Raw genomic sequence first — 12,680 nt, forward strand, 5'->3', positions numbered from 1 at the left:
GTGGTAAATCATGTGATAAATAATTTTTAGTTGAATACCTGCAAGGAACAAATCAAGTCCCTCAAGCAACTTGAAAAAATGCTGGGCTAAGTTTAAGCTTTAGGTAGAGCAAGAAGAATGCAGTCTGACAAGAACTAGAAGGAAGTGACTACAAATTTTAGCAGCTCCTAGTCCAGTGATGCAACACTGAAGGAGTTCTTGGTTTGAGCCTATTTAAGTGTGACCTGTCCAAACAGTCTGACTAGGGGAGGAAAACTCTTGGAAGCCTCTTGCATTAGAGAACCTCAGTTCTCAGACGGCGCTTGCTGGCCTGCGGGTCACATACACATTACACTCAAACAGTTCAAGATGCTCTTTCTTTCCTTTTTCTCATCAATCTGAGGACTGCTGCCTTCTTCCAGTTTGCTCCTCCATATATCCACAGTTCTTGGTGTCAATTTAGTTATTTAAGGAATAATTTCTTTGTAACGCAGCTCGCTTGAAGTTTGTTGTTATGAATGTGTGAATTAAGTTTACAGGACAGCTATGATAAACCTTCCAAATTTAACTGTAAAACAACTGGTTTATGTACCAAAATAACTAGCTACCATAAAACTTCAAATGTTACATACCTGTGTAGGTTAATATCATTACATTTGCTTCAGTTAACTAATGTTACGAATTTGATCGGAAACAGTATTTAAACATCTAACTTACCTGTAATGTAGCTTTCTAAAGCTTTTGGCACCAGTGATTTTGCAGTTCTTAGGTCCTCAGCTGAGCATTTGCCTGCCTCAAGCCCAAACGACATTCCCATTCTCCTCAGCACCTCACTGTCATCATGAATCTCAAAAGTGTTATCAAAATTAAAGAGGTATTCAAATCTGCATGTAAAAAAAAGAGAGATGGTTTTGAAAAGTGCACAGCTATGCTTTTTTTGCCTATTCTCCCTTGGGTGTTTTTTTTGGTGGGCACTAAGGTGGGTGTCTAGATTCTTAATTATCTGTAAGGGTCCTTAAGGGGAAAAAAGTGCAACAAATTCTTTTTCGCTTTTGTTTAAAATGGCACTTTCTCAATTAAAGTAGCTTTACCACTACAGGGAGAAAGCCTAAAATTTTCTCTTCATTAAACAGATTCAAAGGGGAAGAGGGAGGCCTTATGAAACATCAACCTTCCCTTGTACTAAATCCAATACTTTTAAAGGTCACCTGCAGCCCTGTCACCAAAACTATTTTGGTTTTGCTTCTTTTACATTTCACTTTCTATTCTAATGTGCAACACTCCTCCTGTGAACTGACCTATTTACCTTGGTATAATTTTGCTTTTTTGGATGCATTTGGATGCAGCTAGCAAAGCAGTCTGTTCAGTCCTGTATATTCACAACCTGCCATTTCTGCTGCAGGACTCTCAAAATGTTTTTCATTGCATATAGAAATAGCGATATAAGCTTAAGATAACTTTTAGAAAAGCCTGGGCATCTAGACTAGCCTTATGCTATGACCGCAGGCTATTAAAAGCCTGGACAGCACTGACAAGGCTAGTTCCCAGTACCTCATTTTCTGCAGACAAAACCTTTATCCATGGAAAAACAACCCATCCAGGAGAGAGGATCTTTAAAAGATAACTCAGTGGTGGGTCTTCCGTTAGCTCTCCAAGCTCCTGTCACATGTGGATTTTCTTGACAGTTTTTTCTTTTTAACATTCATTTTCTTATACCTGGATCCAGTGAGTTTGGAGAAGTCACGTCTTTTGTGCCTGTACACAAGATTTTAATCTAGTAATCTTACATGCTTTGTACTAGGTGTAACTGTCAGTTCCAGGCATAATTTCTTTTGTGACTCATACGGTATTACTTGTAAACCCTACTGTTTATGCACCGATATTTATTTAAGCATAACTGCATTAAAAGGCAAAAAACCCAGATGTGCTGCTATACCTTTAATTGGTACAATTACGTTCCTGCTACCTAGACTGGTGCAGCTAAAGTCACACAAACAGGGGATGGGAGACCAGTGTCATACCAAGTTACTACAAGCAAGCTGTGTAGTAACTAAGTAATAACTGAATTCAGTTTTTATGATACAGGATTAAAGGCTGTGTTTATTGATAGCTCTGTATTTCTCCTCCCATGTGTTGTGGTCAGATACTGGAAGTTAGAAAGGAGGGTAACTCCTTTCCCCCCCCAGCAAGTTTCCAAACAAAGAAACTTACGGTAGTATTTCTCCAGTGTAGCTTCTAGCAACCTGCAGCCTCTGACATAGGAAGTCCTTCTGCCTTTGCTGTTAGTATCCATTTGAGGATTTTTTTTTTCAGGGACTTGGCATGACCCTTTTGAACTTAGGTGAACTTTGGGCATGAATAACATCAAACACTTAAGATTTGTGCAGACTAACTTGTTAGAAAAACACATTCTTTTAGTCTAAAACCTGTCACTTGGTACCTTCTCTTAATGTCTCCTAATTTTAACTTTAATAAGCAACCGTGTACAGCTGTTCTCTACACACACTCCACATCATCCATAATTTTACAGACACCTGTGAATCCAGTGTCCCCTTTTCTAGGGCGAAGAGTGTCTGTTCCTTCGGCGAAAGCCTTTTCATAGCTTCATTTGTTCTGGCTGCCCTCCTGTCTCTCCTGGTTATGCTACACTTCTTCCAAGAACAAGAGATACAAAAGCACTATGCACATCTAGGTTTACATTCTATTCCTTACTGTTTTCCTAAATAATTCTCAGCATGCTTCTGGCTGTTACTGAGAAGTCAACTTTTGTTCTCACAGAAGGATCTACTGGGCTGCCACCTCATATTCAGTGCTAAAAGCTCGGTCCAGAACCCAATACCGTGTGTGCAGAGTTTAGGTACAGTTCCTGGTCCTTTCCCATGGTAGGTGCAAATCTGATCAACAATGAATTTAACCTGGATTTCCTACTCTTGCAGGCAATTCTTTTTCTAAGGGTACAAGAGCCTACCTCCTACACATTTTCTCTATTTCACATTTTGCTGTCTCCAATGGCGGCAAAATCTTCTGCATCTCCTACTAGAACAGAGATGTTCTAAATTTCCAAGTTTCTGATACATCTGTTGTGTCTGAATGCTTGTTGAAAACTAGGTATTCTGGTTCCTTTTTTTCTTTTTCCTAAGACCTACGGCATTTCTATAGAAGCAGCATATACACAAAATACATTTTTCCTGTCCATTTAAACAGTGGGCCTTACTTGTCCAGGTGCCTGATCTTTTCAACATAATTTTTAACTTCGTCCTTTTTATCTGAAGACTGTGCTTTTCTCTACTGCAGCTTCAGAAATGTCATTCCCAATGTGCTGCTTGGCACCCACCTGTCTTCTCAAACTCTAAACAAAACTTCCCAATAACCTTTGTTTTATGTGTCAGAAATTTCATTCTGTTTTGGCTAGATGAAGCCTGGTTTTGCATAGGAGAAAATTTAGAAGACACAAACTTATGTTGCTCATGATGCTAAAACCCCCCTATATGTATCATTTTTCCAAGCAATTATTTTCTTTTAGAAAATCCTGTGTAAATACAGTTTTGAGTAGCTAATGCTGCAAGCTTATCTGTTCACTGGACTTTCTAACATCGCCTGCTGTTTCATCATAAATACCAACCAACCAATGCTTTATATAAATGTTATTTGGGAAAAGAAAGAAAAATGGAAGCCTTTAAACAGGGGGTTGTAACTGAGGTTGAAGCCCAGTGAAGGGCAGGCACTCAGTGACCAGTACCGTCATTCTGGGTTCGGCAGCACAGATACTCTCGAATAAACTACAGAATCTGGATTCTCCAAACTGAGTGACCACTTTCGCCAACTGCCTTATTTAGCAGATCCATGTAGCAGTGGTTTAAACACTGGCAGCTTCTGGCACTGTTTATCTACATACTGCTGTTGCCATTAATCAGTCGAACAAATAATAACCCCAGTGGAAAGCCTGTTTAATTTGGGTTGTCACTTAATCATCTCCAGATGACAGTAATATTGAAGCTGGGGTAAATAAACTTGAGAGTCAACAGCTTGAATAATTCTGGTGTGCTCATTTTTAGTAGTAGCGTTTTCTTACAGTTTGGGATTGTAGAAGTGTGTTATACTTCTCCAGCTCCCAAATGCCAGATTAATCTGACAACTTCAAAGCGACAATTCTAAAGTTTCAGTATGAAATCGTTCAACTTTTTAATGACGTCAAACCTAAATACAGAGCGCTGCTTAGAAGTGCAGTAAGAACTGTATAGTATGCCTATAAAATAAGGGTGTAGTTAAGCTAAATTAATATTGATCCTCAAATTCCCAACTTGCTAAACTACAGTGCTGAGGGGAGTATTCAAAAAGTTTTGTCACAGAATGTACTGGACTTCAGTCCAATTTTCCACAAAAATTCTACTTTTCATAGTATTGGGTTTTTGCATGTTGGTGCTTAGGTTGCTAGAGACTGTCTATTTTTGCTGCACTTTATCTGACTTTAAGTTCAATACAGGATTTGCATACCACAGAGTGAGATCTGTAATACACAGTATTAAAGCAAAGCCAGCTATTTTCAGCTAATAAACTAGTTGTGATCTGAGTAACAGTTACCATAACAGTACCTCATACCTTCAGCCATACTTTCACAAGATGAAGAGCATAAGCACCCAGAAGTACGCAAGTGGAAGATTTTCAGATTAATGTAAGATTGCAACTGTAGCAGTCTGCTTACAAACACAGTATTTCAAATCTCTATATAATTTCAGGTTTTTCCTTTAGATCTAGGTGCAACCTTTTTGCTATTAAAAGACACTTTCAAAGTTGTTGTTATCACCTTTAGGCTGTTATCTCCATGTTACATGGATCACCTTGTGTTTCTAACTAAATACATTTACGGCATACTAGGAATAACAATTCAGCAGCACTGCCACATGGCTTCATTAACAGCTAGCACGTAGTTTCATTCATACAGTTATTTCTCCTGTGCAGTGAATGCGCTTTGAAATGTCAGTCTGAAGTGCCGTTTACAACAGTGAAAGTCAGCCTGTTTTAACTAGCGGTTGTAAAGCAATACTGAAAAATTTATTCCTATTACTACTGCGGTTGCATTAAACATTAAAAATAACCCCAAAACACCCCCCTGAAATGACAGTAGCAAACTTAAACACACAATTACTTTTAGTAAACTAGAAAAACTTCTCTCATTTGTTCAAAGAAAAATTCCAGTCCACAAATACAACAGAATTCTAAAAATTGACACTCACTTATCACTTGATATGCTGCAGTCTATAACTGTTCTTTTGCTAGTGTTGACTATTAAGAAAGGCAGCTGTATTGTTGAGTTCAAAGCTGGAGGGCCTTGATTTTGTTGTTCATTTTGCTGATTTCTTTGTACCAAGTTTTTGAACGCTATTTGCTGTAGAAAGAAAGAAAAAATGGTCACTGCTGATAGAAGAGCAGGCATCAGTGTTTCCTGGAAGTGGAACTTCATAGCTCTTTTTTACCAACTCTCAATACCTCCAGTAATTTTCTGTCAAAAGGTAAGTTGTGGCTCAGCTTCCTCTTTGCACTAGTGAAGTTTACCAGGAATGGAAGTTACACAAATATCCCAATGGCTACGCGCACCCCCCCGGCCCAATCCCTGGAGGAGAAACAAGGAGCCATAAGGCTTGGTGGAGAATGGTTCCCTGTTCCTTTTGAAAAGACAATGCAGTAAGAGGTCTCCTCTATTATTTTATATGCATAATTACCTCAGACTAGGAGCTAGTTACACTGAAACAAAAGTTAACATGATCTATATTTCTATGATCTATATTCTCTTCCACTTCTCATCCATCACCCTCCTCTTTCTCTCAAAACAGTCAGTTTTGAAATTCTCCTCTACAAGTTTTTTAACAGGTGCCATTTGTGACACCACTCGCTCTCTACTGAATTCTTACCTCTGACCGCATATGTATGAAAATACGTGCTTTTAGGAAATGTTATTTGAGGGACTGGAAGTCAGTGTACTTACCCACTTTGAGGCACTACTTATTCTACTTAAGGGGGAGACAGACAGACAGAATCCCAAAGGACTGGTAAACCATTTGACAATGAACATAATCAAGAAAATAATGGCAGTTGTAGATAGTAAGGGAGTGCAACTGTGTCATTTTCAGTTAGGAGAGCCTGAGTTGCCTCATTGTCACCAGGATAATTTCATGTTACTTTTAGAGGAGCTGCTAGTTTATTAGGTTAGACAGATAGAATCAAAATTGTGCCCTCAGTAGGGGAACAGGTTTTGCTGATAAAAAAGGAGAAGCATCAGATTTACAAGTTTCAGTGCATAACTAATTACAAGAAAACTGTATCAAAATAGCTGCACTGAGAAAAAACCACAGCCTTTTATTGCCTAAAACCTTGCAAAAAAGATTGATTGCATTTAAATTGCTGAAAGTCTGCAGAGACCAAAACACTTAAAAGTGCTTCTAACTGTATTTAAAAAATGTTACTTTGCAGAAATACATTTCAAATGCATCTTTGCTTATAATCAAAGCCAAAACTCAAGGCATCTCCAAGATGCATGTCAGAATGCAAAAGTGTTGGATTTGCCAGCCTTCCACTCTTAAGATCCAGAAATGTCTGTCTCCCCCAAAACAATTCTGTACACATTGATCAGTGGTAAATTCCATAGCTTAGAATCAAAGAGAAATTTTCTGTTAAGAACTACTCAGAGAAGGCAACTCTGGGGGACTTAAGAGTCAACAGGGGGGACTAGGGAGTTGTTCAAATTCCTACTAACGTTACACAAAGCTTCAGCAGAATGCTTACAAAAGCTTGTGGCACACAGGTGCAGCACCACGCTGTTTTACAGTAGGTAAAAATGAACCACAAAGTGAGGGTAAGAGGTCTCCCTACTAGAATGCTGAAAGGTCACAAGCATGAAGCTTTTCTCCCTAGTGTATCAGAGCTGCTAAATCAATCTAGAAAGGACTTCAGAAGTTCCAACATGTTAGATTTGCACTTGATAATATAGCAAAAAAAATTAAATATACCTGCAGCAGCAGTTCTTGTAGTTGGGCTCGCTTCTGTTTTATCCTTTCAATCCGCCTTTGTTTTTCTATCTAAAAATATAAATGTAAATGCATTTACTTAGTTACCTTGTCTGTTCCACTGTACCAAACCAAACAGGTTTTAGAGCTACATCAGTGTGCTAGCACCGCGCCAAAAATCCATGCTATCTTTGTAAATGGTGGCAAAACTATGGCATGCTAAGTAAATTGCAAAAGTCTTTTCAGCCCTACCCATCTGCTGTTTATTTTTTTCTTTTTCAAAGAGACTAATCGCATAGTCCCAAGAGTTTCTCCGTAAAACAGGTCTGACAAACTGTAATTTCTTTCTTTGTCAACAACTTTAACTCCAGTAAAGAATCAATTATTACAAGGGACCACATATTTCCCCACCTATTCCTCCTCTTTTGTACTGTGCACTGAGTGTCGATCAGCACCAAACAAAACACTTGAGGGGGCGCTTTGGGTTTCAGGGCTTTTTTTCCCCTCCCACCCTCCACTCTTTTGGAATTGTGCATGTCCCTTCCACTGTTCTCCCAGCTGCAAGCTACTAGATGTAAATGTGCAGAGACTGAGCTCAGGATCATCACCTGCATCTTTCCAGTGACCTTCACTTTTTGTTTGGGCTGCTCATTTGAGACTTGATCAAGATTTCATCAATAAAGGTAACATTTTCTGCGTGAGCACAGAATCCATTTCTCGCAACAGTTCTGTTAATGCCAGTGTATGGGACAAAGCTATCTTCAACCTAAATACGCAGTGTTTCGGACAGCAGTAGTACTGGATGTCCACTGATGCTGCAGATACAACCAGTGGTATCTTAAATAGTGCTCTGGGGCAAAAGACTGAAGAATGGATGAAAAAAAGAGAATGAAGAATTGGACAGTAGTCATCATGTTTAAAGGGTGGTTTTCCTCATCATCTTACTGGTGCCAGCACTGTATCACTGCTCCCAAAAATCTTAAACTCTTAATTCACTTTTTCTAACTATTGAAACTAAATGATGCAGTCTTTTAAAACTTAGCTGGCCTGATCCCCCTCAATTTTATTTACAATGTTGCTTTGTGGTGGTTCCCAGCTGCCACTTTTAATGTTTACAGTTCTTCCTTCAGACCACCATAGATGACTTTCTTTGCTGGGACAAATACATAACTCTTAAACCAAAGAAACAGTACAGATACAATTTAGAGATGGTTTCTATATAATAAGCTTTTTTGTACTGGTAATCTTATTACAGATCTACACTGTAAAAAGGGTTGGCACTTTATACAGCTTTAAAAGCAAAATTAATTCTGATTTTCTCACCATGAAAATGCAGCTTTATTTTCTATTATGTCATAGGAAGCAACATTTTAAGAAAATATGCCTGGCTTCCATTTTGCACATATGTAATGAGAGACTGAAACAGTGAATAGCACATTGTCATTGTAGATGACACAATGAGATTCAAGTTCTATACTAGCAATTCCTACAGTAACCTATACTGAAGATAATGCATTCATATTAACACATGTAAAATGTAGATTTATCCTTTTTTGTTTTTTTTTTAGAAAGAATCCTGAGGTATAATGATTGAGTATATGCATACTCCTAGGGTGGATGTACTTTCCAAGCTGCTGTAACAGACAAGGACAGTAAAAGCTTTTTTCTTACCACATCTAGAAAGACAACTGATATAAATGAACTTGCACAAAAAAAAAAAAAAAAAAAATCTTTCTCTGCTGGAGAGGCACCTCACCCACCTTTTAAGATATTTAATGTCACAAGTATCACAAATGTAATACCTATTAAGATGGATTTACAGAAAGTCATTACAGCACTCTGCAGCAAATACAGTAACTTGTGCTTTTTATTTATAGAGCATTTGGCCTGAAGGACAAGCAACATTTTGTGCATATGAATTTCAGCATCCCAGCAAGAACATGGTAACTCTTAGCCTGCTGGAAAAATAATGGAAATAACCAATAAGTAAAACTTCGGGTTTTTTTCCCCTGTCAGTTCATAGCTAGTATTTGATATCCTAGCAGGAATCATTTTTCAATTTAATTTCCTCTGAATGGCATTTCCAAGTACAGACATGAATAGAAAATTGGGTCTCCTTTTAAATGTACAGCATTTTATAAGCCTAACTGCACTATAAATACTTTTGACTTTCTTCTAGTTAATTCAGGCTACTACAGACTTTAATCTTACAACTAATCCCCGATTTGATTAATGTCCATTTTTGCAAGGTAAACAGGTTTTTTTTATACTTCATGTAATGTATACTAAATAAGCATACATAAACATATCCCTTCAGTTTATTCAAGCAGAAAAATTTGTATTGTCATAGTGTGCACAAATGAAAACCAATCAGGTTCAAACTGAGGAAAAAAAACCCTTTTGTAAAGTATACAGCTCCATCATCACAACCTGTGAACTAGAGAGAATTTCCCATCTACCTCACCTTACCTCTAGATTCTGACATTCCTGAGCTGAGTTTGTAGGAAGGCCGATCCATCTGATTTCCTTCTTCTCCTTTGAAATTATGTTCATTGCCATCAGGACATTAAGGGCATCATAAACTCTCCGTCTAATATTTTTCTGATCATAAGCCTGCTAAGAAAACAATGCAGCATTAATAGTAACAAAAGAATAAAAAAAGGAAAAAAAGACTGACACATCCTTCATAGATACACAGAAGATAAGAAGCCGACACGGCGGTTTGGGTCAGGGTGATAGTAAAACCTGATGCCTTCAGCTGTGCTACTGCTCAGATACCACAGGAGCGTGTTTGGTTACAAACAGAAGCTTCGGGGCCGCTTGAAGTTTTTGTGCAGCAAATTCCCATCACAAGTCTGTTACAGTTGAAAAGCCTGACAAGACCACAAGATCTACATACAAGAGTAGCCTTTTTTAAAGGTAATTCTTTTGGCAGACTTCTCTATTTTGTTTGTAATTTAAATGGGAGTTCAATTTTTCATTTTCATTCTCTATTTTTAAATTTCAGAGGGTGTCTTTATAGTTGGGAAGTAGTTAAGTAAGTGAGAAGTACAGAGTGTGGCAGGACAGTGCAGAAACAGAAGGGACAGAATTCCACGATTGACAATTTTGTAATGGTATAACAAATTTCAACACATATTTGCTTACCGAGTCTGTAGCTAGGTGGCTGTTAGAATTTGTGAATTCTGACACCAGCTCATCAGCGACTTCGTTGTATGAAGTTGTTCCTTTACGCTGAACTTTCTCACATACTTTCATTGAAAAATGCCTCAGACCCTTCCCATTTTTATCTCCTTTTTTGCTTCTCTTACTGGAAAAAGAAAAGTAATTATTTGAATACATTGAATGTTAATGAGCTACTTTGTTACACAGCAAAAGGTCTACCTTTACGCAACAGGAATCAGGATTCATGACATTATGTGCTATCTGAATGAAAAATAAGAACTGTTCTGCTTTTTCGAATCATTTTGTTTCTTAGAAGTTAGCTACTAAGTACAGTGGAGCCCTTTCCCCTTTTCTCAGCCATTTCAACACTGATAGTATTTGAACACATGCTGCTGTGCAGATGCTTAAAAAACTCGATTTGTAATTCCTCTCTAGGTAGTTTCACAAAAGAGCAACAGAAAAAAGGGAGAAAACCTCACAGGGTGTTGGTGTGCCCAAAAGCCACATTTACAGAACTTTCACGTTTGTGCTTAAAAGAGAAAGGCTCAGACATCCCTATTTACAATACAGCAGAAGATACCTTGATTCTCCTAACGACCAAGTTTAATATCTGTGCCATCATTGTTAAGATTGAGATACAAGAATCTCTTTTGTAGCGAGTAAGTACACATTCATTAGTTTTTATGGTGTCAAATTAATAACTGGCAACTATCAGGGTTATTTTCTACTCACTGTCTTCCTCCAGAAAAGGAAGAGCTTAAGTAATGGTAATGGAAAAAACAGGAGCGATTGGTTTTATGACACAAGCTAGATTTGGATACCTATTTCAACAGAAGCCTTTAAAAAGCTCACCTGTGTTGCTTTTTTTTTTAATTACAGTTTTACAAGTTGGTTTGATAATACGTTTCAGGGAGATCTACTATTTTACAGACAAAGGCCTAGTTCTGTCAACAGTAGCAAGCTAAGAAAAACATTAAAATACAAATTTTGATTTTCAAATTCAAAATTTTGAATGTATTTAAAGAAAACAGAAGGACAGAAGAAAAGAAGGAATGGAAAGAAACACACCAGAAGATTTTAAAACGCTCCATAACACTCCTAATCCATACACAGATATTCAATTTGAGTAACTCCCGAGAGGTAAACAAATAAAACCACCTTGAGTGCATTCAAAGAAGTTTCTGAGGCACAGGAAAAGATCAAATGTTTACAAGTATTTGTTACATTGAAAACTAGAACAATCCTACTTCTGAAATGTGTCTGTTTTTCACAACTCAGTGTATCATCTGTAACAGCAAATGTATTTATCAGGAAGCAATAAAGGAGAGTGTAAAGGGATAAAATATGTGGAGGAATGAAAACTGCTGAAAGCGGGAACTGGACACCCATCTCTCTAAAGGGCAGATCTGAAGTAGAAGAACAGGTATAACTGTATACATAAAATGTATGTTCATTAATACTTACCTTTCTGAAAAATCCGATTCTATGAATTCTCGAGTCCGCTTCCTGTCCCTGAGAAAAGATAATTCAGTCTTAAGATGAAAATAACACTATATTTAGACGGATTAAATCCATGTATTTGGGGCCTACCTGGGTACTCATGTTTGGTGTTACGTGTTTACTGAAAGGGGAAAACAGCACACTCAGAGCCTGACAAAACTTGAGAGAAGGTGGTTAGGATTTTGCAGGTTGTCTGAGCTCACTGCCAGACACATTCTATTCCCAATTTTACCCACGCTTTGCCCGTATGATTTTAAGGAAGTCACTTCATCTGGATCTATAGGAAGTGCTGATGTGACTAGATAACCAACTCCATCAAGAAGGAAGAAGCTGGGCTCCTTTGAAAATTCCTATTTAAAATTCCTCCATGTGGAAGAAAAATGCCTTTGAACAGTGCATGAGCTATATCCTGTATTTTCAGGACACTGTTGTGGTATCTCTAAACACAAACCAAGGTAAAAACCTGAACACGCTCACATTGGAGCTGCTGCATACAGAGCTAAGAGAGATACTCTGAAGCAGCCGATGTGAATTTTGCACAGGAGTATCAGTTACCTTCCCTGTCGGCTTCCTTACCGTTCTGTTTTATCAGCTACAGCGAGCTGACTGCAGAAGTTGCATTGCAAACTTGTCTTTTATTCCTGCGGCTGAATCAATGCACACTGCTTGAGAACTATCGGTAGATTACTTCACGTTGTTACCCTGCAGTTGCAAAACCAGGGCTCACAGCAGCTACTTACGCAGCCAAAAACCGGACAGTGTTATGAAGAGAGCTGAACAAAGATGATGGATTTGAAGATCCGTGCCCTGACGGCCTGCATAATTTGGTTATGTGATCCAGAACCCACCAGCAGAGATCTTCCGCGGCAGCAACAGTGGGACAGTTCTCTTTGACAATCCCTGTCCGTGGTCCTCAACCACTCACACTGAGTGACAGGGTCTGAGCGCAGCTGGGGTGGGGGCTGCGGCTCTCCTGGGACAACGGGGACCTGGAACGGCAGTGGAGAGCCGTCCCCTGGTCCGTAAGCCAAGCTG

At 38.4% G+C, this 12,680-nt stretch overlaps 1 protein-coding gene across 4 annotated transcripts in view; it reads right to left on the reverse strand.

Moving 5' to 3' along the window:
• The window catches only part of TFDP2 (transcription factor Dp-2), a 63,180-nt gene that overhangs the window by 11,041 nt on the left and 39,459 nt on the right, over window positions 1-12,680 (reverse strand). For 3 of the 4 annotated variants that reach the window (XM_037406574.1, XM_037406573.1, XM_037406576.1), the window contains 6 exons: window positions 11,610-11,657; window positions 10,128-10,290; window positions 9,450-9,596; window positions 6,984-7,052; window positions 5,214-5,365; window positions 697-863 (listed from right to left, as the gene is read on the reverse strand). In XM_037406574.1, the coding sequence (XP_037262471.1) occupies window positions 697-863; window positions 5,214-5,365; window positions 6,984-7,052; window positions 9,450-9,596; window positions 10,128-10,290; window positions 11,610-11,657 (746 nt within the window). The remainder of the gene's footprint in view (window positions 1-696; window positions 864-5,213; window positions 5,366-6,983; window positions 7,053-9,449; window positions 9,597-10,127; window positions 10,291-11,609; window positions 11,658-12,680) is intronic. The other variant, XM_037406575.1, reaches the window with a different exon arrangement.

Source organism: Falco rusticolus, chromosome 13, assembly GCF_015220075.1.
Source record: "Falco rusticolus isolate bFalRus1 chromosome 13, bFalRus1.pri, whole genome shotgun sequence".
Taxonomy (NCBI): Eukaryota; Metazoa; Chordata; class Aves; order Falconiformes; family Falconidae; genus Falco; species Falco rusticolus.